Source organism: Chrysemys picta, chromosome 21 (assembly GCF_011386835.1).
Source record: "Chrysemys picta bellii isolate R12L10 chromosome 21, ASM1138683v2, whole genome shotgun sequence".
NCBI classification, from domain to species: domain Eukaryota; kingdom Metazoa; phylum Chordata; order Testudines; family Emydidae; genus Chrysemys; species Chrysemys picta.
The window spans coordinates 14362332-14389379 of record NC_088811.1 but is presented as its reverse complement, the minus strand read 5'-3'; the positions used below and the strand labels follow the sequence as shown (position 1 = coordinate 14389379).

Here is a 27048-nt window from a genome sequence, read left to right as displayed (position 1 = left end):
TCTCTCCATTTTCTAGTCTAGGCTATGGGTCTCAATCAGTGGTTCCCAAACTGGTCTGCAGAGAGTAGCTGGTGATATGGGAGAAGAGATGTCCATGGGTTTGAGATGTGGTTGTCACTATGAAAAACCTTGGGTGTCACTGGTTTAAGCAGAACCAGGAAAAAAACAGCGAACAAAATTGCCTATTGCAATTCTACACGCTAGGTGGCAGTGTGATTTAATTCTCAAACGGTCAGGTTATTTTTGCAGGGATTTCTTTATTGCTAACATAGTGGCTGGCTGTACAATACTGCAGGTGCATCTTCTGCACTGTTTCCATTTTAAGGGATAGTGACCAGAAGTATTTTTGAGTAATATTTGCTGTCAGCAATGTAGGGGGGGAAGTATACAGGTCTGTCTCATCTTACGCTGGGGTTACGTTCCGCGGTCAGCGCGTACAGCAAAAACCGCGTATAGTCAAAATTCCATTGAGTGTAATGGCAGGTGGAATCGCCCGCACTACAGGAACAGTATTTAAATTGTTATTTTTCTCTCTTTTTTTTTTTGCTGACCGCGCAAAGCTGAATTCACGCATGTTAAATGCGCGTAAGATGCGACAGACCTGTATTGCTCTTTGCCACTTCAGTGTCATGCTCAATTTCAAACTGAACCTAGGGAGAGTGCACAGGTCGGGAGCTACACACGTTCACTTGCAACAAAGCTGTATAATCCTATGAGCCAACTATTAACAGTGACAATGCCTATATTGGTAGTGACACCGGAACCATTATTAGACTGAATGGAACTAAACTTCTCTTGACCTCAGCAGAGGGGCAACCTAACGCTAGATTCCCAAGTGGGACTTAGGTGCTTAAGGTGGCAGTCAAGCACCTAAATCCAACACGTAGGCATCACTGCCATTCACAAAACCACTGCTCTGGAGATGCCCAAGTTTTCACCGGTGAAGTCCCCTAGACTCCTACGTTTCTGCTGCTGCAGCCACCGAAGTCCTGACATCGCTGAGCGATTCGATGCCTAACTCATGCCCAGGCAGAGAATAATAATAATAAATCCCTTTGCATTTGAAATTGACCAGGCATCAGCCACACACATGCATAAGAAATATAGTTTTTATTTTAGTTTAGTTAAAAAAAATAATCGTACCACTGAATGGAAGTAGCTTTTGAAAAAAAAAAAAGCAACAACTTTTAAATTCATCTGTATAAACATTTGCTAAAGAAAAGCAGTACGAGAATGGAAGAAACTAATATAATCTTTTAGCAGATAACCATATGAAAAATAATAAAGCCTCTAAATCCACCAATGGGTTTCTTCTTAAAATCTTTTACCAAAATACCGGGTTAGTCTAAAAGCAATGAAGCAATTAATTTTGCATGATGAATATGACAATCTGAATTTTGCATACCAGTGGCATGGATTTTTTAAACATTTTTTGCAGTAAACATCAACACTTAAATGTCAAGTCTTCTGTTCTCACACTTCACTTCCTGAATGACGACGTTAAGGGTTAGTTAGGGCTTTCCATGCTTACAGGCAGGCATAAAACAATTCTATTGGTTTTCATTACAAACACCACTTAGTGCAATGGAGGTTTCTGTGTATTCCAGTTGACCTCGTCATAAATGCAGTTAGAGACATTAGTTAGGTGTATGGTTTCGTTACAGAACCTGAAAGGACCGAACAACGGTGATTAGAGTTTGTCCCTTTCTTTTAAAAATCACAGTGCATGCAAAAGACATATAAAAGCACTTTTCAGAGAGGTGATTTTCCAGCCTGAATGTTTACTGGTTGTTAAAGAGCTGTAGCTGTATTCAGCAAGTTTCCCCAGCAGGCCTGTGGCTTTCCCCTCATTTTTTTGCAGGTGACCAACATGTTTAGGCCCGATACTGAGACATCCCCTGCGTTCGTTCTCCCACCATGGCTCTTTCTGCACAGGGAACCGTGTCTACAAACCAACTGAGGTGACATACACAGGATTATGCCAGTGCTAGCTGCATTTTCCAGAACTAGGCTGTGGTTTTTCCCTCAACACCTCGGTACTAAGCGTTTATCAAGCGGGAATGCAGAGAGAGGCAGAGCTTGGGTCTCAAGTCAGCAATATGCCAAGCGACTCCTGGAGGTGCTGTGAGTCCTTAACTCCCACTGCCATCAAAGGCAGCTCAGGGAACTGTCCAGATTGTAAAAAATTGTGTAACCATTTAGGACCAGTCTCTGGTGCTTAGCATCTCACAGAGAGGCAGGCCGGCCCTGCTCAAAATCCACCTTCTCATCCCCACCCCCGGTGAAGGGAGGTGGCCTTGTCCTCATTGTATGGGCACAAAATGTTTTAAACAACACATCCAAGGCCACACAGTGAATCAGTGCCAGGATTAGAACTCCGCGTCCCCAGCTCCTCACCCCACGTTCAGTTGACTGACCCATGCTGCCTTAACGTGGGCTTTCCCACAGATGATTCTTGGAACAGTTTCAGCTACGGGCCTTTAAAGGGACTGATTTAAAGCATTAAGTGGAGAATGTTTCCAGAAGACTACGCACACTCACAGCCGCCTGAGACACTTCTGCACGAGCAGGAAATGCTAATCCAGAGTCCAGTACATTCAGTGCCGGGGGCACAGCGACAGTGCTTATCATATGGTTTGGTTTACAAAATGGTTCACAGCTAGAGAACACACAGGAGTTCAGAGCACATGGAAAAGTTTTTTTCGTTTTTTTTTTTTTAAAAGCAGAGTTACACCTGCAGACGCACATCATCACAGAACAGCTAACAGACCAACAGGAAACGGCTCACCAAGTCTTCACATGCCCTATTTACAGGGCAAGCAAACAGGATGATAAACAAAACCGTCCCTGAAGGTGGCCCAACAACTCTGGATTCACAGACAAAAATGTTCTTTAGAAATTGGTCCATTCAACCATCACTTACACAAATCATTCCGGACGTTTCCCAGCCAGCGGTTTGCTCAGCACCTCCTTGGCACTCCGTACCATGGAAGTCCTTTCCAGGGCTGCTGCCCGCCCGCCCCCCCTCTGATCATTGCTTGAAGGCGGACTGTAGTTCCTTAAAAGCGGCTTTCCTCTGTTTCATCTCCTCCGCCTGCTTTTTCTTCTCCTCCTGCTCAGCTTTGATCTCCTCTTCGAAGCGGCTGGCCTCGTTAATAGCTTGGACCTGGAAGTTCAATCGCATTTGGCAAGGGAGTCAGAAGAGCCCACCCCGCAAGGCCTTTGGCAGCAGGATCTCTCACAAAGAGCGTGAGCCAAAGCCCAGCGGAGTCTAAGGGAAACTTTCCACTGATTTCAGTGGGTTGGGGATCAGGCCCTAACAGCGAGGCTTCTAGCCGGCCCTTTGGGCACTACACAGCTACATGTCACAATCCAACCTCATCACGTGCGAACCAACAGCACGTGCTGGGCCGCGGCACCTCTGCTGTCCCAGTTATGATTCAGCAGCCTTGCAAGGAAGAGCAGATGCCACAGGCTGCAAGCCAAGTGCTACCCTCGGGGGCACGCAGCTGCCGTTGGCTCACATAGGAAATGCACGGCAACAGGGGTGGGGGGGGAGGGGCCGTCTGGCTCCAGAGTGGCTTTCTGTAAACCGTAGCGTGACACACACTGGTTATATAAGACATCTGAACACTGGGCACTATGGTCAGAACCATCTACCAGTCCTGACACACACGTTACCTACCCACGCTTTACCTTGTGATAATGGAACACGCCCTCATGTTCTCCCTCCCCGCCATCAGGTATTCCCCCATCCCCCTCCTAGCTGCGCTAAAATGACTTCAAGTTGTATTTTTTTCCCCCTTACTTTGGCCTCGAAGAAGCTTTTGGCCCCTTTCACGCCCTCCGTGGAGACGTCGATCTCCGAGAGCCGCGCTAAGGCGTGAAGCCCGCTGTCTTCCTGCAATTCGCCCGCCGCGGCTTTGCGGAAAATCAGGAGAAACTGTCAGAGGGAAGAGGCACAACATTGTGGTAAGTGGAACTAGGCTGGAGGGCCTAAGAGAATAATCTTGAGAAGTAAGACTTGCTGCCCCGTGTTATTTATTACTGACCAAGATCAGGGCCCCGCTGCGCTAGGCACTGTGCAGACACATAGGACAGTCTCTGCCCTGAAGAACGTACACAATCTCCACCGCCGAAGAGGAGAAGGAAAAGCTGAAAGTGACTTTCCCAAGGTGTCACAAGCCAGCAGTGGCAGAGCTGGGAGACGCCAGGTCTCCTCAGTCTTGGCCCAGTGTCTTGGCCACTGGGCCTGGCCAGATACAAAACATTCAGGGTCAGTTGTATCAAGCACAAGAGCGCATGGTAGGAGATTGCCGTGTAACCAGTAAAGACAGGAAGCTGACAGGTTAGACACTGAAAATTAGGTCATTGGGCAGCATTACCATCTTATTTAGCGACTGTAGGAGCAAACACCATGAATATTCATCTTGTGAATGATTCTGAGCTGTATCACATGTCTGCTGCACATCTGCTCATTAGTAGTTTAAGGGCAAGTGCCAAGATAACTGCATAGAGCAAGCCAGCATGAATGCCAGACGCTCAGGCTTGCATGCAGCCATGTCCCTCACAGAGAACGAAGGCCCCGGCAAGTGCCTGGACAGTGTGTAAACCAGGAAGACGTAATCCCATTAGCAGCCAGGCAAAGTAATGCACTCACGCCTCACTTCTCTTTTTGGAAGGGGATCTCAGCTGATCTGCAGAGGCTTCATTAAGACGCCCCAAGAGCGGAGTGCTTTGGCACGGATGCTGTTTACGGCAGCAAGCAGCCCGTCTCCCACAGGAAGCATGTTTAGAGCGATGCTATCCCGAGGGAGCGCCAGGGTCTCCGTGCAGTCAGCGTAACTCCCTGGAAATCTCCCGCAAGGAAGGACGGCTTTTAAATGCAAGGGGCTGCGTGTCCGCATGAGTGTCCTACCCTGGGGCTGAGACTCAAGGCTGGAGAGACCGAGAGATCTGCAGGAATGCAGCAACCTAAACACGACTGGCCCGTTAGACTTACCCCTTATTCAGATAGCCCGGCAAGAGTGCACAGTGCTTCATAGGCGGAGGAATAGATTAATGCCGGCCAGGAGCTTACAATCTAACAGACATAGCGATCCTCCCCTGGGTGGGGCGTCCAGAGGGGAAGACATTCTGGGGAGAGCAGGTTTAACGGTTTCTTATATTATCCTAGACAAACTCCAGAGCAGAGATCGGTGCCAGCCGGATGCTAGGCCAGTGTCGAGAGGGGGTCTGAAATGAGGACAGCGAGGATGTGTGATGCAAAGGGGGAAGGAGGATTTTGTAGGTGAGATGGGCAACATAGGCAAAGGCATAAGTGGAGGGGGGAAAGGAAGGGCACAGAAGCATCAAGGCAATAGCAGAATTAGGGATGTAAATATCGGTTAAAAAATTAACCGGTTAAACGGTTAAAATTATATCAATTACAGCCCAGCGTTGTGGCCTCCAGGTTGAAGTTGCCAGCTGTAACACCGCCTGAATGCAGTTTCTCTGGCATTTAAGCACAAGCGGCTCCCCAGGACACAGCTGCTATAGACGTTTATACAGGGCACGTGTTGAATTCTCCTGCCTTCGACTGGGAGGCCATTCCCTTAGGGCTGTGTCAGGAGAAACAGGCTGGTGGATCTGGAAACAGACTCACCCCACCCTGACTCCAAGCTGACCCAGATCTAGCCCTCTCAAGCATTTCTAACACACCCATCACCATGATATCTACATCCTTTTACGGGAGCCTAGACACATCAGAAGTGCTTTTAGCCAGCTACTTTCTAGGTGTTGCGGATTGTGGGGGAGTTAGGGCCCTGCACCCCTCTTCCCGAGATTCACTGCGACTCTCAGCCAGCCAGTAAAGCAGAAGGTTTATTCAAGGACAGGAACACAGTCTCAAGCAGAGCGTGTAGGTACGACCAGACCCCCCCTCTCAATTAGGTCCCTCTGGGAGGTTCAGGGAGCTTAGACCCCAGCTTGGGGTTCCCTGCGTTGCACCACCCAGCCCCAACCGAAACTAAACTCCCAGCCCCTCCCGCTGCTCCTCTCCTTTGTTCAGTCTCCCGGGCAGAAGGTGTTAATTCTCCCCACCCCCGTTCCTGGCTCAGGTTACAGCTCAGGTAGCTCCCTTCAAGGGAAGTCCCACATCCCCACTGCAACCCCCCTGCAACATTCCCAGGTCAAATCTGCCCTGCTCCCTGCTCCGTCACACTAGGGCAAAAGCCAGTCTTGCTGAATGTGCATAGCACAGATATTCAGTGGTGGAGGGCTCGGAGGCACATGCAGCGTGATTAGCTATACACTGTAACCGAGGGTGCAAAGATCACCGTGGAACGAGTGAAGGAGCAGTTGTCCTGCCCTGGCAGAGAAGAGAAAGATCTAAAAATCTCAGTATCCCCGGAGAGGATCTGGTGCTTCCATGGATCGGGCACACAAACCAGGATGGGTGTACTGTCCTGGAGCACTCGCCCTGATACTGCTCACTAGAGAAGACCTTACCTCCCGGAAGCTAAGTTTGCCGTCAAAATCTTCGTCTACTTCTTTGATCATATTTTTCAGCCCAAGGTGCGTTTGTGATGCTCCTAGTTTTTCCATCATTAGCTTCAATTCCATCAGGTCAATGAAACCATCTTTCCCCGCGTCATACCTAAGAGACAGAAACAATAACTACAGAGATCAGCTTCCCTTCAGAAGTAGCTATTTCAGATCCTGTGAATTTGCCTCTGTCTTATCAGCATTCTTCTAGAAGGCCCTGTCCTATACTCCCCGTCAGTGCTGCCTTTGCAAGCCCATCTGTACCATCTCTCTACACCGTGGATTCATCAAATACCATGGAGTCAGTGGAACTCAGGGACTTCAGTATCAAATGATCAGGCCTCTCCCAGTAAAGCTAAGGGGGGAGGGATAGCTCAGTGGTTTGAGCACTGGCCTACTAAAACCAGGGTTGTGAGTTCAATCCTTGAGGGGGCCACTTGGGGATCTGGGGCAAAATCAGTACTTGGTCCTGCTAGTGAAGGCAGGGGGCTGGACTCGATGACCTTTCAAGGTCCCTTCCAGTTCTAGGAGATGGGATATCTCCATTAATTAAATTAAATTAATTAATTAAATGTTAGCTTATCTAAAGTCTTAGCTGTCATCCTCTGTGGGCAGCAGACACTAGAGGGAGACATGATCATACATTATGGCTTCCTCTCCCCCCGATGCCAAGCAGGAGGGGCATATATAACATATGAAGAGTGAAATCTACCTCCGTATAGGAGACCAGCAGAAGTAATGCACAGAGATAGTACTGACCCTCTGATGCTTCACTACAGCCCCTCCTGAATGGCTAGTTCTCAATCAAAAAAGAAACAGAACTCCGCAGAGCTTCATTCCAACTGGCAGAGAGTGAATCGAAGACCTTTGCCTAGAGCCCCTGGCCTGGGATTGAACGACTCACCCAGTGAATGCAATCCCCTTCCTGCTCAGGACCGTGAAGCTCTAACTTTCAGTTCCCTCTCCAGGAACACAGCACACACACGGTAAAAGCAGCTACAGTTATTGACATTAGATCCTGCTTAGGAAGCGGATCTACTGCCCAATGGTACAATTTCCCCACTGTACAAAAGCCGACCAGGCGAATACCACAGCAGGAAGTTTGCAGCCCAGAATAAAATAAGTGCTTAAAATCATAGATCTGCCCTTGTCTCTTAATGGCCTACCCCCGTGCACTATGCAGCCTGTTGTCACTGAGTACAAATAAGAGTTAAGGTACAGCTCAGCCCTTCCATTCTACTTAGTGGGTGAGTCTGTTTGCTTTCCAGCCTCCGATCCAGGCAATAGCGGGAGCTTATCACAATGTCCACAAAAAACGCCATGCTAAGGACAAAGACCAGACTCTGTGTGGGTGCGGAAAGAGCACGGGGACATGCCAACCCGAATGGGGCAAGGCAGGAAGCAAAAACAGGATGCATTTCAATACCGCGCTACTGATTGTACAGAGTGCAATGGCTTGCAAACAGACAAGGACAAAGCAAACAAAGGAGGAAATTACAGGGTTGGCTGTGGGGGGTTTTGCACCATTAAAATATTTCTTCTACTTATTGTTCCAAAAATTGTACAGGGGGCATAAACAAAACCAGAACTTACTACAGCAGTCACTCTAAGATAAGACTTGGGGCAGCCCTAGAAAGTGAGCAGAAGTTCGGGTAATGTGCATCACCTCCTTCAGCAGAGATTCCAAGGCCAGAAGGGACCACTGATCATCCAGTCTGACCTCCCATATAGCACAGGGCAGAGAACGGCTCCATGATCATTCCGAGAGCAGAGCTTTCAGAAAAACACCCCATCATGATTTTAAAATGGTCAGTGATTGAGAATCCACCATGAGCCTTGGTTAATTATCCTCACTGTCAAAAATGTATACCTTATTTCCGGTGTGAATTTGTCTAGCTTCAACGTCCAGCCATGGGATTACGGGTTAACCCTTTCTCTGCTTGATTTAAGAGCCCATTATTAAATCTTTGTTCCCCACGCAGAGATTTATAGCCTGTTATCAAGTCACCTTTTTAACCTTCTCTTTGTTAAACTGAACAGATTTAGCTAAATAGATGGAATGGCAGCACTGTGGCAGTCTCAGAACGCTCTGTAACAAGCAATGGCTCTTAAACGGCTTGGGGGAAGCGAGGGAGAGAGAATTGGCACCAGCCTCCAGGCCTGGCAGCTGAACTGGGAATATCAGACATGCAGAGCCCAGCTGTAAAAGATGTCTTACAGATCTCCAGCTGGTGGCTTCAGCCTGTTACAGACACATCTTTATGGAGCTTGGCGGCTGCTCTCCAAGTTGAGTACTCTCAGGAGCAGGAATTTTGTTTCCCACTCTGAAGAAGAGACGGCACATTCAGGTATGAAATTAGCTACCGGGACGGGAGGAAAAGCAATTAAGAATCTGCACATTCTAGGAAAGCCTCTTCACCCCCTCAGCATGCAGATGATCTTCCTGGTGAGGTGTATAAAACCTTCCTGTTAAAGAAATGAACAGTGGAAACCACACAGCTCCCTAGAGGCTTATGATATTGTGAGGTTTTAGATGAAGATCTGGTTCCTCTAAAGTCTCCCAGGTCAATGAATCAGCATGTATTTAAAAACAGTAGCCAGAACGTAGATAGCCAGGATGTGGCTGGAAGGACCTAGTATCGAATCTCATCACCAGGCATGTACCAATGGACCTCAAAACACGCTCAGTCTCCTCTCTTAGTTTCATCTCTGGCTAGGCATTCTTTGTAACTAAGGAGTGCATAAAGAGACATGAAGTTTTATCATCTTCAGATGCAGCCCCCCAATTCACGCTGCAAGAGCTCCGTGGCTGCAATTACTGGTACCAGTGTTGCTTATGATCCACTGTGTCCTGGCCCAGGGTTTCCCCATAAGGACGCTGATATCCCACTATAATAATAGTCAAGGTTCATGGTGAACATGCCCCATAAATCCCATCACAGAACATGGTTGTGCTGAACGTTTATAGCAAGCATTAAGATGAGACGGGCCGTGCTTTGGTGGCTTACTCAAGATGGCTTTGGGTGTGTTTCAAAACCACCGGAGGCATGCGTGAGACCACTAAAGGCACCCGAGAGTGTCTTTTTATAGCATCTAGTTTTACTTTTGACTTAAATGAGATTGGTTTGCAATGGTATTCGAGCCCTCCAGGACACATCCAAGCGCTCCATTTGCTCACCGCTCTCGGGGCTTAGAATGCACTTGCACTAAGCATTACCAGCCCCACTAAAAGGCTCCCTGCGGGGGGGGGAGTGGACGCTTTTCGAATGACACTTTGTGTTATTTCTGAAATGAATACTCCAGATGCTTTTCTCCCCAGTGAAGCGTGCACCACTTCAGCTAAAGAATTTGTTGCAGTACGAGAGGAGCTTTTCCAGGTAAATCTTGCCACCGCTACCAAGCATGGAAGATTGGTTTGAGACCTGTGCCTTGATAATCCCCCTTCAACCTCAGCAGGTCATCTAGTCCAACCCCCTGCTCAAAGCAGGATCAACCCCAACTAAATCATCCCAGCCAGGGCTTTGTCAAGCCGGGCCTTAAAAACCTCTAAGGATGGAGATTCCACCACCTCCCTAGATAACCCATTCCAGTGCTTCACCACCCTCCTAGTGAAATAGTGTTTCCTAATATCCAACCTAGACCTCCCCCACTGCAACTTGAGACCATTACTCCTTGTTCTGTCATCTGCCACCACTGAGAACAGCCGAGCTCCATCCTCTTTGGAACCCCCCTTCACATAGTTGAAGGCTGTTAACATATCCCCACTCACTCTTCTCTTCTGCAGACTAAACTAGCCCAGTTCCCTCAGCCTCTCCTCGTAAGTCATTAACACATCCCAGGCACATTTCACTAAACACCTGGTGTCTGACAGAGTAGATCCCAGCAACATCAGGCAGGAATTTCTCCATCTCCTTGAGCTGAATTGTTCAGAAGGACGATTTATAGGTTTGATCTGGACGATCGCGGCACCTCGCACAGGTCTCCCAGCACTGCTTGATAGTTCCCCCTCAGCGGTTCTCTCACTTACTTAGCATTTTTCCATCTTCAAAGCCCTTTGCAGACATCCTCCCAACACCCTTCTGGGACAGGAAGATATTCTTACAGGTTTATAGATGGGGAGAAGCCCGTGGTCAGAAAGCTGAGCTCAGAACTCAGGAATTCCTGGCTCACCATTAGAGTTGGTAATTCAATGATCTGAAGCGGGTAGCCCCGATTTCGGAAGTACTGAACCTAGCAGCCCCACTTGCTTCAAGATAGTACAAAGGGTTGGGTTTGTAGAACCAGCAGGTCAATGTCTGGTCTACAAAAATGAAGCCGGAACAGGCGGATTTAGAGTTAGTGGGGCCCTGTGTGCAGCTTCATTTTCGGGGCCCACCCCTGGAGACGCAGCCAAGAAAAATAACATTGTCTCTTATCTCCCCCACCATTTTTCATTCTTTTTTTCCTTTATCCTCCTCCTGTATTATAAGTAATGGGAAGTAAATGACAATAAAGTGAGGTACCTTGATTGGGGCAGGGGGTTGGGGGGCAGGAGGCAGGCTCTGGGAGGAAGTTTGGGTGCTGGGGGCAGGCTCTGGGCTGGGGCAGGGGGTTGGGGTGTGGGAGGGGGTGAGGGCTCTAGGAGGACGTTTAGGTGTGGGGTGCAGGCTGTGGGAGGGGTGCAGGAGGGGGGCAGCGCTTACCTCAGACGGCACAGCTTCCAAAGCAACCGACATACACACCCTCTGTCAGCGACTCCTAAGTGGGGGGAGCTAGGGGGTCTCCGTGCACCGCCTCCCACAGGCGCCGCCCCCGCAGCTCCCATTGGCCGCAGTTCCTGGCCAATGGGAGCTGCGGAGTCGGCGCTTGGGGCAGGGGCAATGCACGGACCCCCCCACACACACACCCTTTCAGGGGCTGCAGGGACATGCTGGCTGCTTCCGGGAGCAAAGCAGCGTGGAGGGAGGGAGGCAGTGTGGGCAGGGAGATGCCTTAGCCCTGCTGCTGGCACGTCTCTGCATGCCCCTTGTGGGGAGGGGGAGCAGCGGGTCTCCGTGCATTGCCTGGAACGGGGGCAGCCTTTGGAGCGGACTCTTCCTCCTCCCCCGCACCAGGGGCGCAGAAACTTGCCAGCAGCCAGCCACTTCCGAAAGCAGCATGGTACCACCGACCACGGCATGCAGGCAGCCTGCCTGCCTGAGGCCTGCTGCGCCGCCAGCCGGGACTCGGGGGCAGGTTGTCAGGTATTTGTCCTACATTTTGGGATGCCCCTCTGTTGTTGGGGGTCCCGTGTCACCGCATGGTTTATTTCATGGTAAATCCACTCCTGAGCCGCAAAAAACATATCAGATGGGGGAGGCGGGGAAGAGTTTAATCTTCCAGTTTGCCAGGGTTGGAAACAAGCCTTGTACAGCATTGGAAAGATGGAGCTCGCTGCTTCCCGGCGATACCCAACGCTCTCCGTTAGACACAGCGCGTCAGGAAGCGTCCCTTAAATCTCTGCCTGGCCCCTCAGACGAGCAGAGCCTTTCTGGCACTGGCCCAGGGATTAACAGAGCAAAGGCCTTGGATCAGGGTAATTTCCGGTCCTGAAAGCGAGATCTGAAAACGCTCCAGGCAATTCTCATAGTTGTGCTTAGGAATTTGGGGATGGAAAGTCTCAGCTGTGCCTTGTCTGATCCTGTGTGAGCAGAGATCTGCTTTTGAGTCCCGGCTGCCAGCGGGGGGCAGTTCGCGATACCCGACGCCCACGCTGCTAGCCGAAGTGGAGAGCTACCTTGCAGCACAAACGAAGACTTAGTCATTTTACACCTTTATCGGGAGCTAGCACGGTGAGTAACGGGCGGTGGGCCAACATTCCAGACTGCCTCCCATCAAGTATCTTGCCTGCAGAACATGCATCCAGCCCCAACTTGTGCCCTCCACTGCCAGAGGACAACGCTCCCCCCACTGAGCAGAAGAGAGGAGCGTGTGGGGCTGCCCGACAGCCGTCTCTCTGCTCTATTCATTACGGACAACTTAGCGTAACTCACGACTTCACCCCTTGTGCGTGGAACACTCTCGCCCCTGCACGGGAAGGCCCAAAGATCCCCGTGGTGTGTCTCCAGCCTCTCTGGCTGTGAAATCAGACCCGTGAAACACAGACCCGGGGATAGGTCCCCACCCCCAAGGAACTCGCCAGTTGTGCTGACTCCAGAGGTGGCAGCAGAGGGTCCGGTTTCTCCTTTGCAGGACCATTTGATTCCTCTGTTCAGAATTCCTTGACGCAGCCCCTAGAGAATTAGTGATCCACATGGCTGGGATCCTCGAGCTGCTGCAGTGACTCGTGCGTTGGAGAGGGTGGGCACAGCGAAGAGATTCCCAGACAGACATGTATCCCTTGGCTTCGCTCCTCCAAGAATGCCTAAAAGGGCCAGGCCAGGCTCGCCTCGCAGGGAGGGGTCAGCCTCGCCCTCCCCTCCCTGCCACAGTAGCTCCAGAGAGGATCAGCTGGAGGGCAGTGCCCTGGGGCCACCTCAGCTGCTGATTCTGATCCTAGTGTTTAGCACCCAGCAGGAAAATTGGGCTCTTAGATGTGGGCCAGTCAGCACCCCCTCTGCCCTCAGAGCTCAGTGGTAGAGGGACTTCTCGGCGCTATCCAGCTGCAGGAATCCGGCACTTCGCCACCCACCGGCGATCCGGAAAACATGCCCATGCCCACCTGATCATTTCCTTTCTTCCACCAGGAAAGACCACAGATTGGTCCCACCTTGTTAGTTACCGCAAGCAAGACTCTCTTCCCTCTGGGGGAGGGGGGGAGAAGTTGTGTTTAGGCTCTGCAACAAGCAGCCGCTGTAATCGCAGCTAGAGGAGCCAGATCTGGGGCCGCGTAAGGCGTGCCTAGCAGCTCTGAAGCTGTCACGCGCGGGGAGCAGAGGCTTCTCACAGTGCAGAGCCGATAACTGATCCAGCCTGTGACTCAGGGGTGCAATTTGCTTTGGTAGCAGCAATGGTTCTCTCCGGTAGGGTGACCGGATGTCCCGATTTTATAGGGACAGTCCCGATTTTGGGGTCTTTTTCTTATGTAGGCGCCTATCACCTCCCACCCCATCCCGATTTTTCACACTTGCAGTCTGGTCACCCTAGTTCTCTGACCTCTCACGCCACATGCTCTGGGGACCCTCCTACTAGAGTAGAAGAAAGGAAGTTCTCATGGAAGCCTGGATACATTGGGTTGAACATGCAGTGGATGACAAAGCCAGCCTGGGAGGAAAAACAAAACAAAACAGCTTCTCTCTGGACTGGATTCTCACCAAACAGCAACAAATACAGCTCCAATTCAGCACCTGCCTCGAAGATCCCACCCTGAATTAAGTACATGCCTCTATTTCCCCCTTCCTTAAGTTGTTCTAGGGATCCATTTTAACTTCAGTGTGTTAGCCTGGGCTATAGAGGAAATCTCCCCTCTCGCTAGCCCGACTCACGCTTTGCGAGCCAGGGCTGGTAGCCGCTCTCTGGCTGAAAATCCCGCCGCCCTCAGTTCCTCCTCTTCGCCAAATCAGTGGGGTCAATTCAATGCAGCATTTCAACAGAGCCTCTGTCTGGGTAACATTAAATACACCCTGTGGATGAATTATTGCAGTGTTGCAAATTCCCACTGCTTCCTAACTTGGAAAGGGGGATTACCTCTCCTGGAGACAGGCTTTAATTGTGCTCCTAATCGCTGGCTAAGTGGTAAATGACCCCATTATTAGCAACCTCAAAAGAAGCATCATTAGAGCATTTCTGTGTCAGAAGGGTCAGTCAACGGCCCCTTCAAATTCTTTGCTAGCGAGCTCTTTTTCCCCAGTTCTTTGCCTCATTAAACAGGACCGTCCCAGGAACCCTTCATAATTTAAAACAGCTATGTTTACCAGTTTGGCGCCAACAGATCTAATAAGGATTTGGCCAGGCAAAGAGGACAAGGCCGAACTAGGTTAGAATCAGGCTCCTAGTTAGAGACAGCATTGTCTTTGCCTTGGTTTAACCCCAGTCGCACTGCGTTCTCTCTGCTGGCACCAACCACGCAGGATTTTTAGAAGTCGGGACGTAAAGCCTGTGTAGATGGAATCTGGCCGATTCCAAGATTCTAGACTCTTGGAAGTAACGGGGCTGCAATCAGAGGTGCTGGATAGGAGGGGATGGACAGTTTCTCTCTCTGAGGAAGAAGTATCCCCCAATCTGCCAACTCCTTTCAGGAAGAGAGCACAGCGCAGAATTCAGCCACATCTAGCAGTATTTTGTCTGACATTATATATTATACTGTAGGCAAACAAGTACTGGTTAGATCTCTGCCACAGCTAGTTCAGGGAAGAGAGATGACTAAGTGTGTAACTGACCTATACTATAGAAGCAGATGACTGTATTTCCTGTGTCTGAAGCCTCTTGTTCTATGGTCTCCTTATAAAAATACTTAATTGCTGTAGCAGAGAGAAACACACACCCCCAAGAGACTGCAGAAAGCAGTGAGCTCATTTCACATTAAGTTTAAAGGTATTTGCAACTTACTGAACTAAGCGCAAGTATGTGGATAGCAAGGTGGCCTTTTAAGCAGCAGCTAATAAATGCAGAACCAAAAATACACCCCAATGGGGGTAGAAGAGGAACAGCCTGCAAGCACGTAACGGAGGAGAAAAGCAGAACTAGAAAAAAACAGCACTGAAGGAAGAGAAGTAAAACCTCTAAAGCAGGAACAAGCGAACACAGCTTTGGAGGTGGACTGACTTTAATCTTTACCTATGTGGTTCTGGTGACTAGGAAGGAGAAATAATTTAAGGCTAACCCTTTTGTTCTTTAAAAGGTTAGGGGAGAAGCAGAACTTAACAGAGGGATATTCATGGGCAGAGCATTACTTCTGCAACCTTTTCATTTTACAAGGTGTTTTAATTGTTACTTTCCCTTCTGGACATCTACAAAAATGCCTTAAACTGACTTAGGAAGTGGGGAGGGCGGTTAAAGTCAGGGTCCTCTAGGTCAGTGTTTCTCAAACTGGGGCCGCTGCTTGTGTAGGGAAAGCCCCTGGCAGGCCGGGACGGTTTGTTTACCAGCCCCGTCTGCAAGTCTGGCCGATCGTAGCTCCCACTGGCTGCGGTTCGCTGCTCCAGGCCAATGGGAGCTGCTGGAAGCAGCGGCCAGTACGTTCCTCAGCCCGCGCCGCTTCCAGCAGCTCCCATTGGCCTGGAGCAGCGAACCTCGGCCAGTGGGAGCCGCGATTGGCCGGACCTGCGGACGGGGCAGGTAAACAAACCGGCCCGGCCCATCGGGGCTTTCCCTGAACAAGCGGTGGCCCCAGTTTGAGAAACACTGATCTAGGTTCTGTTACACACACACACAACCACACAACTGAGCTTTGCAAGCTCTGACACAGGCCGGCACAGCTACACTACAAGAGATTAAAATCTCATTTGGTTCTGAGCAAGTAGCAATTTGCTGAATTCAATGCAACATCTAAGCCACTGTCTGAGGGCTTGATCCAAAGACCAAGGAAGTCAACGAGACACTTTCCCTTGACCAGCTCTGAATCACATCTCGGGTTAATACCCTGAAAGGGAAGCAGGAGGAGGGAGAGAGAGAGAATGAGAAACAGTCCATTCAGAAGGTTTTAAAAATGAAGAACAAGGGAGATCACACATAGTAGATTACAAAGCAGCTAATTACAAAATGCATGGGCAATGCTAGGAGATCTCAGGACCCAGACCGGTAACCTTTACTCACATGAACTGTCCCAATGATAATGAAAAGTGAGCTCTAGAAACCTTAATACAAACACACATTTAGAAACTGAATGCCTCGTGCTATGATTAATCACTTCCCTAACACTGCGGTGGCGTTAGGCAGTGGGGCACCTCGCTTCCTCCTGTTCTCTAACTGTGACATATAACAGTTTAGTCTCCCGTGGGCTCTGGTACTTTGGTTTAGTTTTGGTTGTTGGGTTTAGTGGGAGGGTGCTGGGTGGTGTCAGTGGCCTGTAATATACTGGAGGGAAGACGATTGTCCCTTCTGATCTTGAACTCTGACTCTTTGATTCCACTAGGATCCTGGGGTGAGTATACATCTCAGGCCTCAATGGAGAAAAACTTCCCACAGACCCTCATAGTTTATCTACCCAATATCTATCACAATCAGAACGGGGGCAGTCTTGTCACTGAAAAAGGCATCTGTGGCAAAAGAGGAACAGCAAATTCATCTATGTCCGTGAGAAAATCTTCAGCAAACAAGTCAGACACAGAGAAACTAACACAAGACTTTGACAGGGATTGCCACTGCTCTAGTTTTCATCAATATACAGACAATACAGGCAAATCCAGAAAGTCACTTGAATTTGTATTCTGGCTCCCTGGATTTGCCAGTGGTTTTGGGATTTGGAATTCTCTAGATTTTGCTAGTTCTCCAAGTTATGCCAGCTGCACTGGCCTGATACATAAGAATGCAATTTGCTTTGCTTTACTCTGCAATCTAGCCTTACAGCTCCCACACAGACTCTCATTCCTCATGCCGCAGCAAAATGCTCGGAAGCGTGTTCAACTAAGTCACATTAGAACAAATGAGTCGAGTGTGTAGAAACTGCTCACTCCGTAGTTCTGTAATCAGAAGTAGGCGTTACAGCTGGGCCAGAATATGGCCAGACACCGCTTTTGGCCAACAATGCAGCATTTCCTGGTTTTAGACTGCAACATACAATGCCTATCCCTGAGCAGTGGGTGGTACTCCAATTTTAAAAGAACAAACACAGGTCAGAACTGGTCCAAAATTAAGATCTCTGTAGCCAGGAAAAATGTAAGTTTCAGCAGAGAAAGATTAACAAACCCCAAACAAACATTCCAAAACCCTGCAGCAGAACTATCACAGTGCAAAGTATCTGGAAGTAGAATTGACTAGGAACTTACTGTAAACAAAAGCATAACTAGTCCATTTTTAATGTCCAAGAAGAAAAATATTAAAACAAAGCCCATCATCGAAAAAAGGTACTTAGTCAAACAAAGCGTTTCCAGTATAATTTCAGATTTTGTAACAGATGAGGAAATGTGTTTTTTCCCCCCAATAACATCTCCCTTTGTTCCATCACTGCATTTATTTTAAATCAGTGTCAGAGTTTAAAGCCAGAAGGGACCATTAGATCATCTCCTCTGACCTTCTGTGTGTCACAGGCCATTAAAATTCACCTACTTACTCCTGTGTGGAGCCCAATTAAGAGCTTATGGACCAATGGCCTGAACAGCCTTATGGTTTTTTAGTGCAGCCTTTCTAGTTAACACACACAAACTCTCTAAATATTTGTTCCTAGACTGGTTTAGCTAAACACTGTTTAAATAAATGGCTAACAACATATGTCATGTCTCAGCGGGATGCTAATTTAAAATAGTTGAGCAGGAAAGGTCAGGATTTAAAGAGCAATGACAGGCCCTTATATTGATGGCAGTAACATACACAGAGCAGCATCCTTTCCACCCTGTTCCTACCTATCGAAGCCAATAGTAAAACTCCCAGCAGTGGTGCAAGATTGGGCCCTGGAAGCATTACACAATTGACCAGGCGCATTATGGGATTTTTCCCCTTTGATTTGAAGCATTTGGTGCTGGCCAATGCCAGAGGCAGGATACCAGACTACACAGCCCATTAATGTGATCTGTATTCCTGGAATTTTAACTTGTTACACTGAGAAGGTAATAAGAATGAGGAGGACTTGTGGCGTCTTAGAAACTAACAAATTTATTTGAGCATAAGCTTTCGTGGGCATCCGATGAAGTGGGTTTTAGCCCACGAAAGCTTATGCTCAAATAAATTTGTTAGTTTCTAAGGTGCCACAAGAACTCCTGGTTCTTTTTGCTGATACAGACTAACACGGCTACTCCTCTGTAACCTGAGAAGGTAATGTTTGAACATCAAGTTATATATAAACCGGTTTTTACAGAGGAGATCCAGTCTATTTTACTTATTAATGTTGCAGCTTGTAACTTAACCCATAGTCTGCAGAATTCTTATGCTTCCAGAAGATCAAAAGTTATTTTTCTTTTCAGTTTCCATGAGAAATTTCTACAACTCTAAGGTTTATTCTCTGATAGTCGCCGTTAGTGACTAGTGATAACTTATTTGAAGCATGCTAGTACAGTAATTGTCAGAGCACGAGCCTCAGGAGGGACTGAATGGAGACCAACCGAAAAGAGGAATACAGCAGAAATTAATAGAGCAGGAAGTGTTGCTCTGATGTGTGAAATTTATTGCCATGTCAGGTTTTTCTAAAAGTTGCCTCTTATACTCTAACTCTACTAAAATGAGCAATGTCTGCAAAGCATAACGCCACAGGCACGGCCTGGTTTGTTGGGAAGAGATAGAAGGATTTTCTTGTTAAATCCAAAACGAGAGCAAGTCATCTCCAATTCTGGAAGCAGAACTTACACACACGCACACCACAAAAAAAGGAACAAGATCTCCTAAGCTTTAACTATTACAAAAGCAGCACTGGGTATTATCACAGCATGCAGCAGAAATGCTAATCACCCTCACACCACTAGCCCTTCTTGTGCAGGGTCAACTTCTTCTGCAGACATCTGGAGGCTTCACACCTTTGCCAGACTCACTTAAGAGGAGAGGGGAGTTTGTGCAGATATCTTTTCCCTCTTCTATCCACAGGCACGTTGCACACCCTGCTTTAAATCAAAAGCCCAGCCTCTCTAATGCAGCTAGGTCTAGCAGTCTTTTGGGGGAGGAAAGGGGGAAATCCTCATGCTCCTAATGTAACCATTCCTACTCCCCCCAGTGTCACATGGCTGTGATCTCAAAGCCTGCCAGAAGCAAGCAGAACCACCCCCCACCCCACTTGTGCATAGGTCAGTAATGCCCCACGGGGCAGATTAGTGTCCCGGGGAAATTCTCCCCCAAGACAGAGTTTGTTCTTCACCTGGGGCAGGCGATGAGGATGGGTAAGCGGGTGGACTTGCTCCCCAGGAGGGGAAGAAAGGGGGCTGGATTTCCCCCAACCAGAGTTTGACCCACCAGGAAAACAAGTGTCTCTCCTCAGAGGAAGGAGGATCTCCACCCAGTACTCGGTGTTTGCAAGTGGCTCCATCCATGCCCTGTCGTGTGTGGTTGGGGGGATCCCCTTCTCCCCCGGCACCGAAGGTCCCCCCCTCCCCCGGGCTTTAGAGGGGTCACATTCCCGGTCCCCAGACCCGGCTGCCGGGGGAGCTGCTCAATTCCTCGGTCCTCCTCTCCCCTGGCACTCATTGCACCACCTTACATGGCCCCCAACCCACATGCGCCCCGGGCGCCCCTTGCCCGCCCCGTGTCCCCTCCGTGCCCCACGGCGCCCCCTGCCCGCCCCGTGCCCCCGGCCACCCCCTGCCCGCCCCGTGCCCCCCGCCCCGGCCGCCCCCGGCCCGGGCACTCACTGCCGGAAGAGACGCTCCATGTCGCGGATCTGCCGGCGGGAGAACTCGCGGAACTCGGTGTAGGGGTTAAAGACCTTGCGGCCGCCGCCCGGCGAGAGCTCCCCGCCGCCCTGGTTGAGCTCCGTGCGCCGCTGCAGCTTGGCGCTCAGCTCGCCATCCGCGCCGCCGCCCAGGGGCTCCGGGCCGTCGGGCTCGGGCTCCGCCGCCTCCCCGTTCTGCCCCTCGGGCCCGCCGCCCTCCTCCTCGATCTGCAGCCGGCGGCCCAGCTTGCTGGCCAGCTCGTCCGTGGCCATGGTCCCGGCGAGCCCTGGGCGCGGCGCCTGGTGCGGCCGAGACTCTGCAGCGGCGGCGGCGGCTGGCCCAGCTGATTAGCCGGCCCCGCCCCCCCGCGCCCGCCACTGACTGACAGCGGGGCCCGACGGCGGGACCGACCCACACCGCACCCCGGGGGGGCGGGACTCCGGGGCGGTACAGGGCAGGCAGACGGGCAGGTCGGTGCACAGTGCAGGACAGACAGACGGGAGGGGCAGGCTGGGCAGGACAGGGGCTGGGGCACAGGACAGACAGACGGGGCAGGTTGGTGCACAGTGCAGGACAGACAGACAGGAGGGGCAGGCTGGGCAGGACAGGGGCTGGGGCACAGGACAGACAGACGGGGCAGGTCGGTGCACAGTGCAGGACAGACAGACAGGAGATTCTGGCTGGACAGGACAGGGCACAGGACAGACAGGTGAGGTCGGTGCACAGTGCAGGACAGACAGACAGGAGGGGCAGGCTGGGCAGGACAGGGGCTGGGGCACAGGACAGACAGACGGGGCAGGTCGGTGCACAGTGCAGGACAGACAGACAGGAGAATCTGGCTGGACAGGACAGGGCACAGGACAAACAGACGGGGCAGGTCGGTGCACAGTGCAGGACAGACAGACAGGAGGGGCAGGCTGGGCAGGACAGGGGCTGGGGCACAGGACAGACAGACGGGGCAGGTCGGTGCACAGTGCAGGACAGACAGACAGGAGATTCTGGCTGGACAGGACAGGGCACAGGACAGACAGGTGAGATTGGTGCACAGTGCAGGACAGACAGACAGGAGAATCTGGCTGGACAGGACAGGGGCTGGGGCACAGGACAGACAGACAGGGCAGGTCGGTGCACAGTGCAGGACAGACAGGAGATTCTGTCTGGACAGGACGGGGGCTGGGGCACAGGACAGACAGACGGGGCAGGTCGGTGCACAGTGCAGGACAGACAGACAGGAGATTCTGGCTGGACAGGACGGGGCACAGGACAGACAGGTGAGGTTGGTGCACAGTGCAGGACAGAGACAAGGGGCATCAGGTTGGACAGGACATGGCTGGGGCACAGGAAAGAGCAACAGGCAGGTCTGGCTGGACAGGACACGGGACAGACAGATCCATCAGGTTGGTGCACAGTGCAGGACAGACCGACAGACAGGACAGAGGGTCAAGCGCAGGTCAGACCGACAGGAGGATCGGGCTGGACAGGACATGGCTGGAGCACAGAACAGACAGGCGAGGTTGGTGCACAGTGCAGGACAGACAGGAGGGTCAGGCTGGACAGGATACGGGCTGTGGCACAGGACAGACAGACGCGTCAGGTTGCTGCCCAATCCAGGAGAGACAGACTCAGGCTGGTGCCCAGTACAGGGGCTGTCGCAGGACACACAAACAGGGGAGGCTAAAAGGCTGCCTCTCTTCCTGACACTCCCCTAGTCCAAGCGCCACCTTTTAAAGAGAGGAAGTTTCCTTCTGGAGCAAACTTTAGCAACCAACGCAATTCTCTCAACCCCTTCCTATGCCCTGCACCCACAGCTGTATCATTTCCTAGGGGAAGCAGTCCTTGGTGTCCTAGTCTTCTACGCTCCCACGCTCTAGTCCAGGAGTTCTTAAACTGTCTCATAAAGTGGCCCACCGCTTAAGGAGATACTGGCCAACACACCCCTTCCCTCCCATTGGTGCTGGCGTGGACCACTTTTCCTCCCACTGCCAGCACCGCTGGCAAATACTGCAATGGCTGACATGGCGAAGTAACAAGGATGGAAACAAGGAGAACACTCAGCACCACTAGACCAGCCTGCTTCCTGCAGTCCATTGAGGGTCTGATGGATGGCTGCTGTTTGGGAACCATGGGTCAAGTGATTAGCTAGAACCAAGAGCCTGGACTCCCGCTTATATTTTTATCTCTGCTACATACTTCCTATGGGATCTTGGGCAAGTCACTTAAGACCAGATTTTTAAAGGTCGTTTAGGCTCCTAACTTCCATTGATTACGTTTGTGAATCTGGGCCCTGGCCCTTAAAGTCTCTGTGCCTGGCCTTTGCTTGTTAAACAGGGACAGAGTGAGAGTGTGTGTGTCTCTCTCTCTCTCCCCCTTAATTCGTGTTTTGAGATCCTTGAATGGAAGACACCACAGATTTGCAAGCTAATTACTCTTTTGCGGTGTTTGTGACCATCTTGTGTGTAATAATGGTATATCTGCCCTGGGAGATTATGAGGCTGTTGTAGGCAGGGAGGGACAATGGATTAGCTGGTGTGTGTAGAGATGTCAAACTTTAATATCTGCTAGCATTTGAAAGAGATTAATAGGTTGGGTTCTTTTTAATACCAAGCATTGCTACGATAGCTGAACATCTTACAACAATTACAGACAAGGTAACATCACAGAATGCTACAAAAAGAAGAGCATGCGTGGTAGGACCTTAGAAGGAATTGTACAAGACAGTAGCTTTTGTAAGAGCTAAGCATTATTATTGCTGCAGTTTAGTATTCAGATCCCAAATCAATTTACTTTGCATATTAAATGTTCATTAATCAACACCATTAAAGGAAACCTCTATTGGGGAAGTCCATTTCACTTCACTGAAATGAATTAGACGGGGAGATAGGTATTTTATTAAAAAAAATACAACCGCTAAGTGGGGCTCTCCCTCCCCTAGGGTGTTGAGCTGACCTTTCTTCTCTCCTGCCAAGCTTCTCCTTCTGCTGGAATCCCCTGCAGCCAAGTCATAATCCTGTGTTTGTGACACTGGTCTGTTGCCGTGAAAGTGACTGTGATGTGCCGAACTTGGCACCAGCATAGCAGGGTTACCCAGGAAGAGCTGGCTCACATACGAAAAAGAAGCCAAGCCTCCTTTTTTATTATTGTCAAGAAATAAATATGTGCGTATATTTATATGTACAGAAGCACCGCTATATGTGAGCGAAGTCAATGCCAGCATTAACTGACAAGTTAGAAAATTGCTGGTAGAAACACTATTTAAGGATATATTTATATCCTTATATTAAATTAATATTAAACACAAAACAGCAAACTATCTCCATGTGAAGGAAAGATAGGAAAAACAGTAAGAGGCCAATATAGTGCCATCAGGAACTTTTTAATGACCCGCAAATCAAAAAAGAACCCTACAAAAAGTGCAAACTTGGACAAATTGCTAGGGATAGGTACAAAAGAAGAGTGGGGACAAAATTAGAAAGACTAAGATTAAGGCACAACATGAATTACACCTAGCAAGGGACAGAGAAGGCAATAAGAGGTTATTTACATACTTTAGTAACACGAGAAAGACAAAGGACAATGTAGGTCCTCTACTTAGTGGGGAAGGAGAGCTAATAATGGATGACATTAGGAAGGCCCAGTTGTTTAATGCTTATTTTGCTTCCATCTCCACTAAAAAGGTTAATTGTGACCAGATGCTTAATACAATTAATATTAACAACAAGGGTGAAGGCATGCAAGTCAAAAAAGAGAAAGAATGAGTTAAAGAATATTTAGATAAGTCAGATATAGTCAATTCAGCCGAGCCTGACGAAATTCATTGTAGGGTACTTTAGGAACTAGCCGAAGCAATCTCGGAACCATTAGCGATTATCTTTGAGAACCCACGGAGGATGGGTGAGGTCCCAGAGAACTGGAGAAGAGCAAACACAGTTCCCATCTTTAAAAAGGGGAATAAAGGGGACTCGGCAAATTGTAGACTAGTCAGTCTAGTTGATACCTGGAAAGATACTGAAACAAATTATTAAAGAATCCATGTGTACGCACCTCGAGAATAGGGTTATACCAAATAGCCAGCATGGATTTGTCAAGAACAAATCATGCCAAACCAGCCTCATTTCTTTCTTTGATAACATTCCTGGTCTAGTAGATGGAGGGTGAAGCTGTAGACATGATATATCTTAATTTTAGTAAGGCTTTTGATACAGCCCACGTTATCGTCTCGTAAGCAAACTACGGAAATGTGATCTACAGGAACTTACTATAAGGTGGGTACAACACTGGTTGAAAGACCATACTCAAAGAGCCGTTATCAATGGTTCACTGTCAAATTGGGGGGTCCTGGAGGGGTCTGGTACTAGTCAACGTTTTCATGAATGACTTGAATAATGGAGTGGACAGTATGTTATAAAATTTACAGATGACACCGAGGTGGAAGGGGAGGCTAGCACTTTGGAGGACAGGATTAGAATTCAAAATGACCTTGAGAAATTGGAGAATTGGTCTGACATCAACAAGATGAAATTCAATAAAGACAAGTGCAAAGTGCTACACGTTAGGAAGATAAAATCAATGCACAACTACAAAATGGGGAATAACTGGCTAGGTGGTAGTACTGCTGAAGAGAATCTGGGAGTTATATGGGATCACAAACTGAATATGAGTCAGCACTGTGATGCAGTTGTGAAAAAGGCAAATATCTTTCCGGGGTGTACTAACAGAAGTGTCATATATAAGACCCGGCAGTTAATTGTCCTGCTCTACCCAGCACTGCTGAGGCTTCAGCTACAGCCCTGTGTCCAGTTCTGGGCGCCACACTTTAGGAAAGAGGTGGATAAACTGAAGGGCATCCAGAGAAGAGCAACAAAAATGATAAAAGGTTTAGAAAACCCAGCCTGTGAGGAAAGGTTAAAAAACTGGGCATGTTTAGTCTTGAAGACTGAGGTCGGACCTGGTAACAGGCTTTAAATATGCTAAGGGGCTATCATGCTGAGCATGGTGATCATCTGTTGTCCACGTTCACTGAAGGCAGGACAAGAAGTAATGAGCTCCATCTGCAGCCAGGGAGATATGGGGAAAACTTTCTAATTACAGGGGTAGCTAAGCTCTGGAATAGGCTTTCAAGGGAGGATGTGGAATCCCCATCTCCATCACTGGAGATTTTTAAGTACAGGTTGGAGAAACCTCTGTCAGGGATGTTCTGTGTTTATTTGGTCCTGCCTCAGCACAGGGGGCTAGACTCGATGACTTCTCTAGGTCTCTTCCAGCCCCACATTTCTGTGATTTATGGTTTTGGAGTATTTATTTTAAAAAGAAAGGCCCCAAACAAGCTAGCCACTGGGCAAATGCGCAGAAATAGACAGCACCTGATCCAAAGATCTTACAATCTGAATATCACGACAAAAGATGGAGGAAATTGCTGAGATGACATCTCAGCAACAGAGGGGTATCTATGTGTGGTCTCCAGAGTCTTGACACACTTTTAAAATGGCTGCGAACTTCACTTGAATTCCATTCAACCTGAATTACACTTTAAAAAAACAAGCACCAATAGGCTTCCTCCCACAAATGATATGACCCATAACAGGCCATTTTGGTCAAGAGGTCTAATATATTCAGGGGTAAATTTTCCAAGGCGTGGCATAATATGCACCCACAATTTGATTGCTGATGCAAAGCAGACTACTTGAGCAGCTGCAATCAGGTAGCTAGAGCTCAGTGCCTGCAAACCCAGGCAGGGCTACAGAGCAGCTGAATATGCAACCCTTAATGATTGCTTTGCGTGTTCAACAAGATAAAGATTCTTATTCTGTTTGCTTGAAATTATTCTTCTTTGGTTCAGGTCTTAAGTTTTCTGGCAATAGAAATAGTTTTGATAAAGCTGATTTATGCTTGTCACCAGCTATTTTGAGACTATCAAGCCCTTGGATGGTAGCTGGCTGACTTGAAACAGATATTTTTGAATGCCAGTCTCTTGTCAAAACCTCCTGGTTTCAACACGAGGCCTGACTGAATGAGTGGGAGAGAACTGCGAGCAGCAGTTAAAAGCGTGGTTGTTTTGTGTCCTTTTCAATGGCCTGGCAGTAAGAAAAAAACTAACACAAAAACCCCATCAGGCTATAGGGCGTGAAAATGATATTTAATTAAAGTACCAGTTCACAGTACTAGAGATGCAATGACTAAAGAACATTTATAATGGAATTAGTGGAGCAACTTTTCAGAAGCTGTTCTATGAAGTATACAGCAGCAGTGAAGAAATAAGCAGAGCAAACAAATATGTCTAAGCTATAAAGGAGAACTTGTTCCATAGATTCCAAAGCCAGAGGGACCATTGTTGTCATCTAGTCTGACCTCCTGTATAACACACTCCAGAGAACTTCCCCAAAATAATTCCTAGAGCAGCTCTTTTAGAAAGACATCCAGTCTTGATTTCAATATTGTCAATGATGGAGAATGCACCATGACCCTTGATAAATTGTTCTAACAGTTAATTATCCTGTCAAAAATGTACACCGTACTTCCAGTCTGAATTTGTCTAGCTTCAACTTCCAATCATTGGATTGTGTTATACCTTGCTCTGCTAGAAGTGAAGATCCCATTATTAAATATTTGTTCCCCATGTAGATACACCTCTACCTCGATATAACGCTGTCCTCGGGAGCCAAAAAATCTTATCGTGTTATAGGTGAAACCATGTTATTTCGAACTTGCTTTGATCCACCGGAGTGCCCAGCCCCGCCCCCTCGAAGCACTGCTTTACCGCATTATATCCGAATTCGTGTTATATTGGGTCGCATTATATCGGGGTAGAGGTGTACTTACAGACTATAATCAAGTCACACCTTAACAAAGAAAAGGTTAAGTTTCATAGGGTATGTCTTCACTACCCTTCGGATCTGCGGGCAGCGACTGATCCAGCGGGGGTCGATTTATCGCGTCTAATCTAGATGCGATAAATTGACCCCTGAGCACTCTTCCGTCGACTCCTGTACTCCACCACCGTGAGAAGTGCAGGTGGAGTCGATGGGGGAGCAGCAGCAGCAGACTCACCGTGGTGAAGACACCACGGTAAGTCGATCTAAGAACGTCGACTTGAGCTAAGTTATTCACGTGGCTGAAGTTG

General features: G+C 48.9%; 1 protein-coding gene across 1 annotated transcript; it reads right to left on the bottom strand.

Moving 5' to 3' along the window:
- Positions 1–1091: 1091 nt before the first annotated feature.
- Positions 1092–20301, bottom strand: EFHD2 (EF-hand domain family member D2). Its single transcript, XM_005293003.4, has 4 exons — positions 19911–20301; positions 6490–6637; positions 3809–3943; positions 1092–3166 (listed from the first exon to the last, which is right to left on the bottom strand). Exons 1-4 carry the CDS (start codon positions 20201–20203, stop codon positions 3032–3034), a joined length of 711 nt encoding a protein of 236 aa, XP_005293060.1. The 5' UTR covers positions 20204–20301; the 3' UTR covers positions 1092–3031.
- Between the last annotated feature and the right edge of the window lie 6747 nt (positions 20302–27048).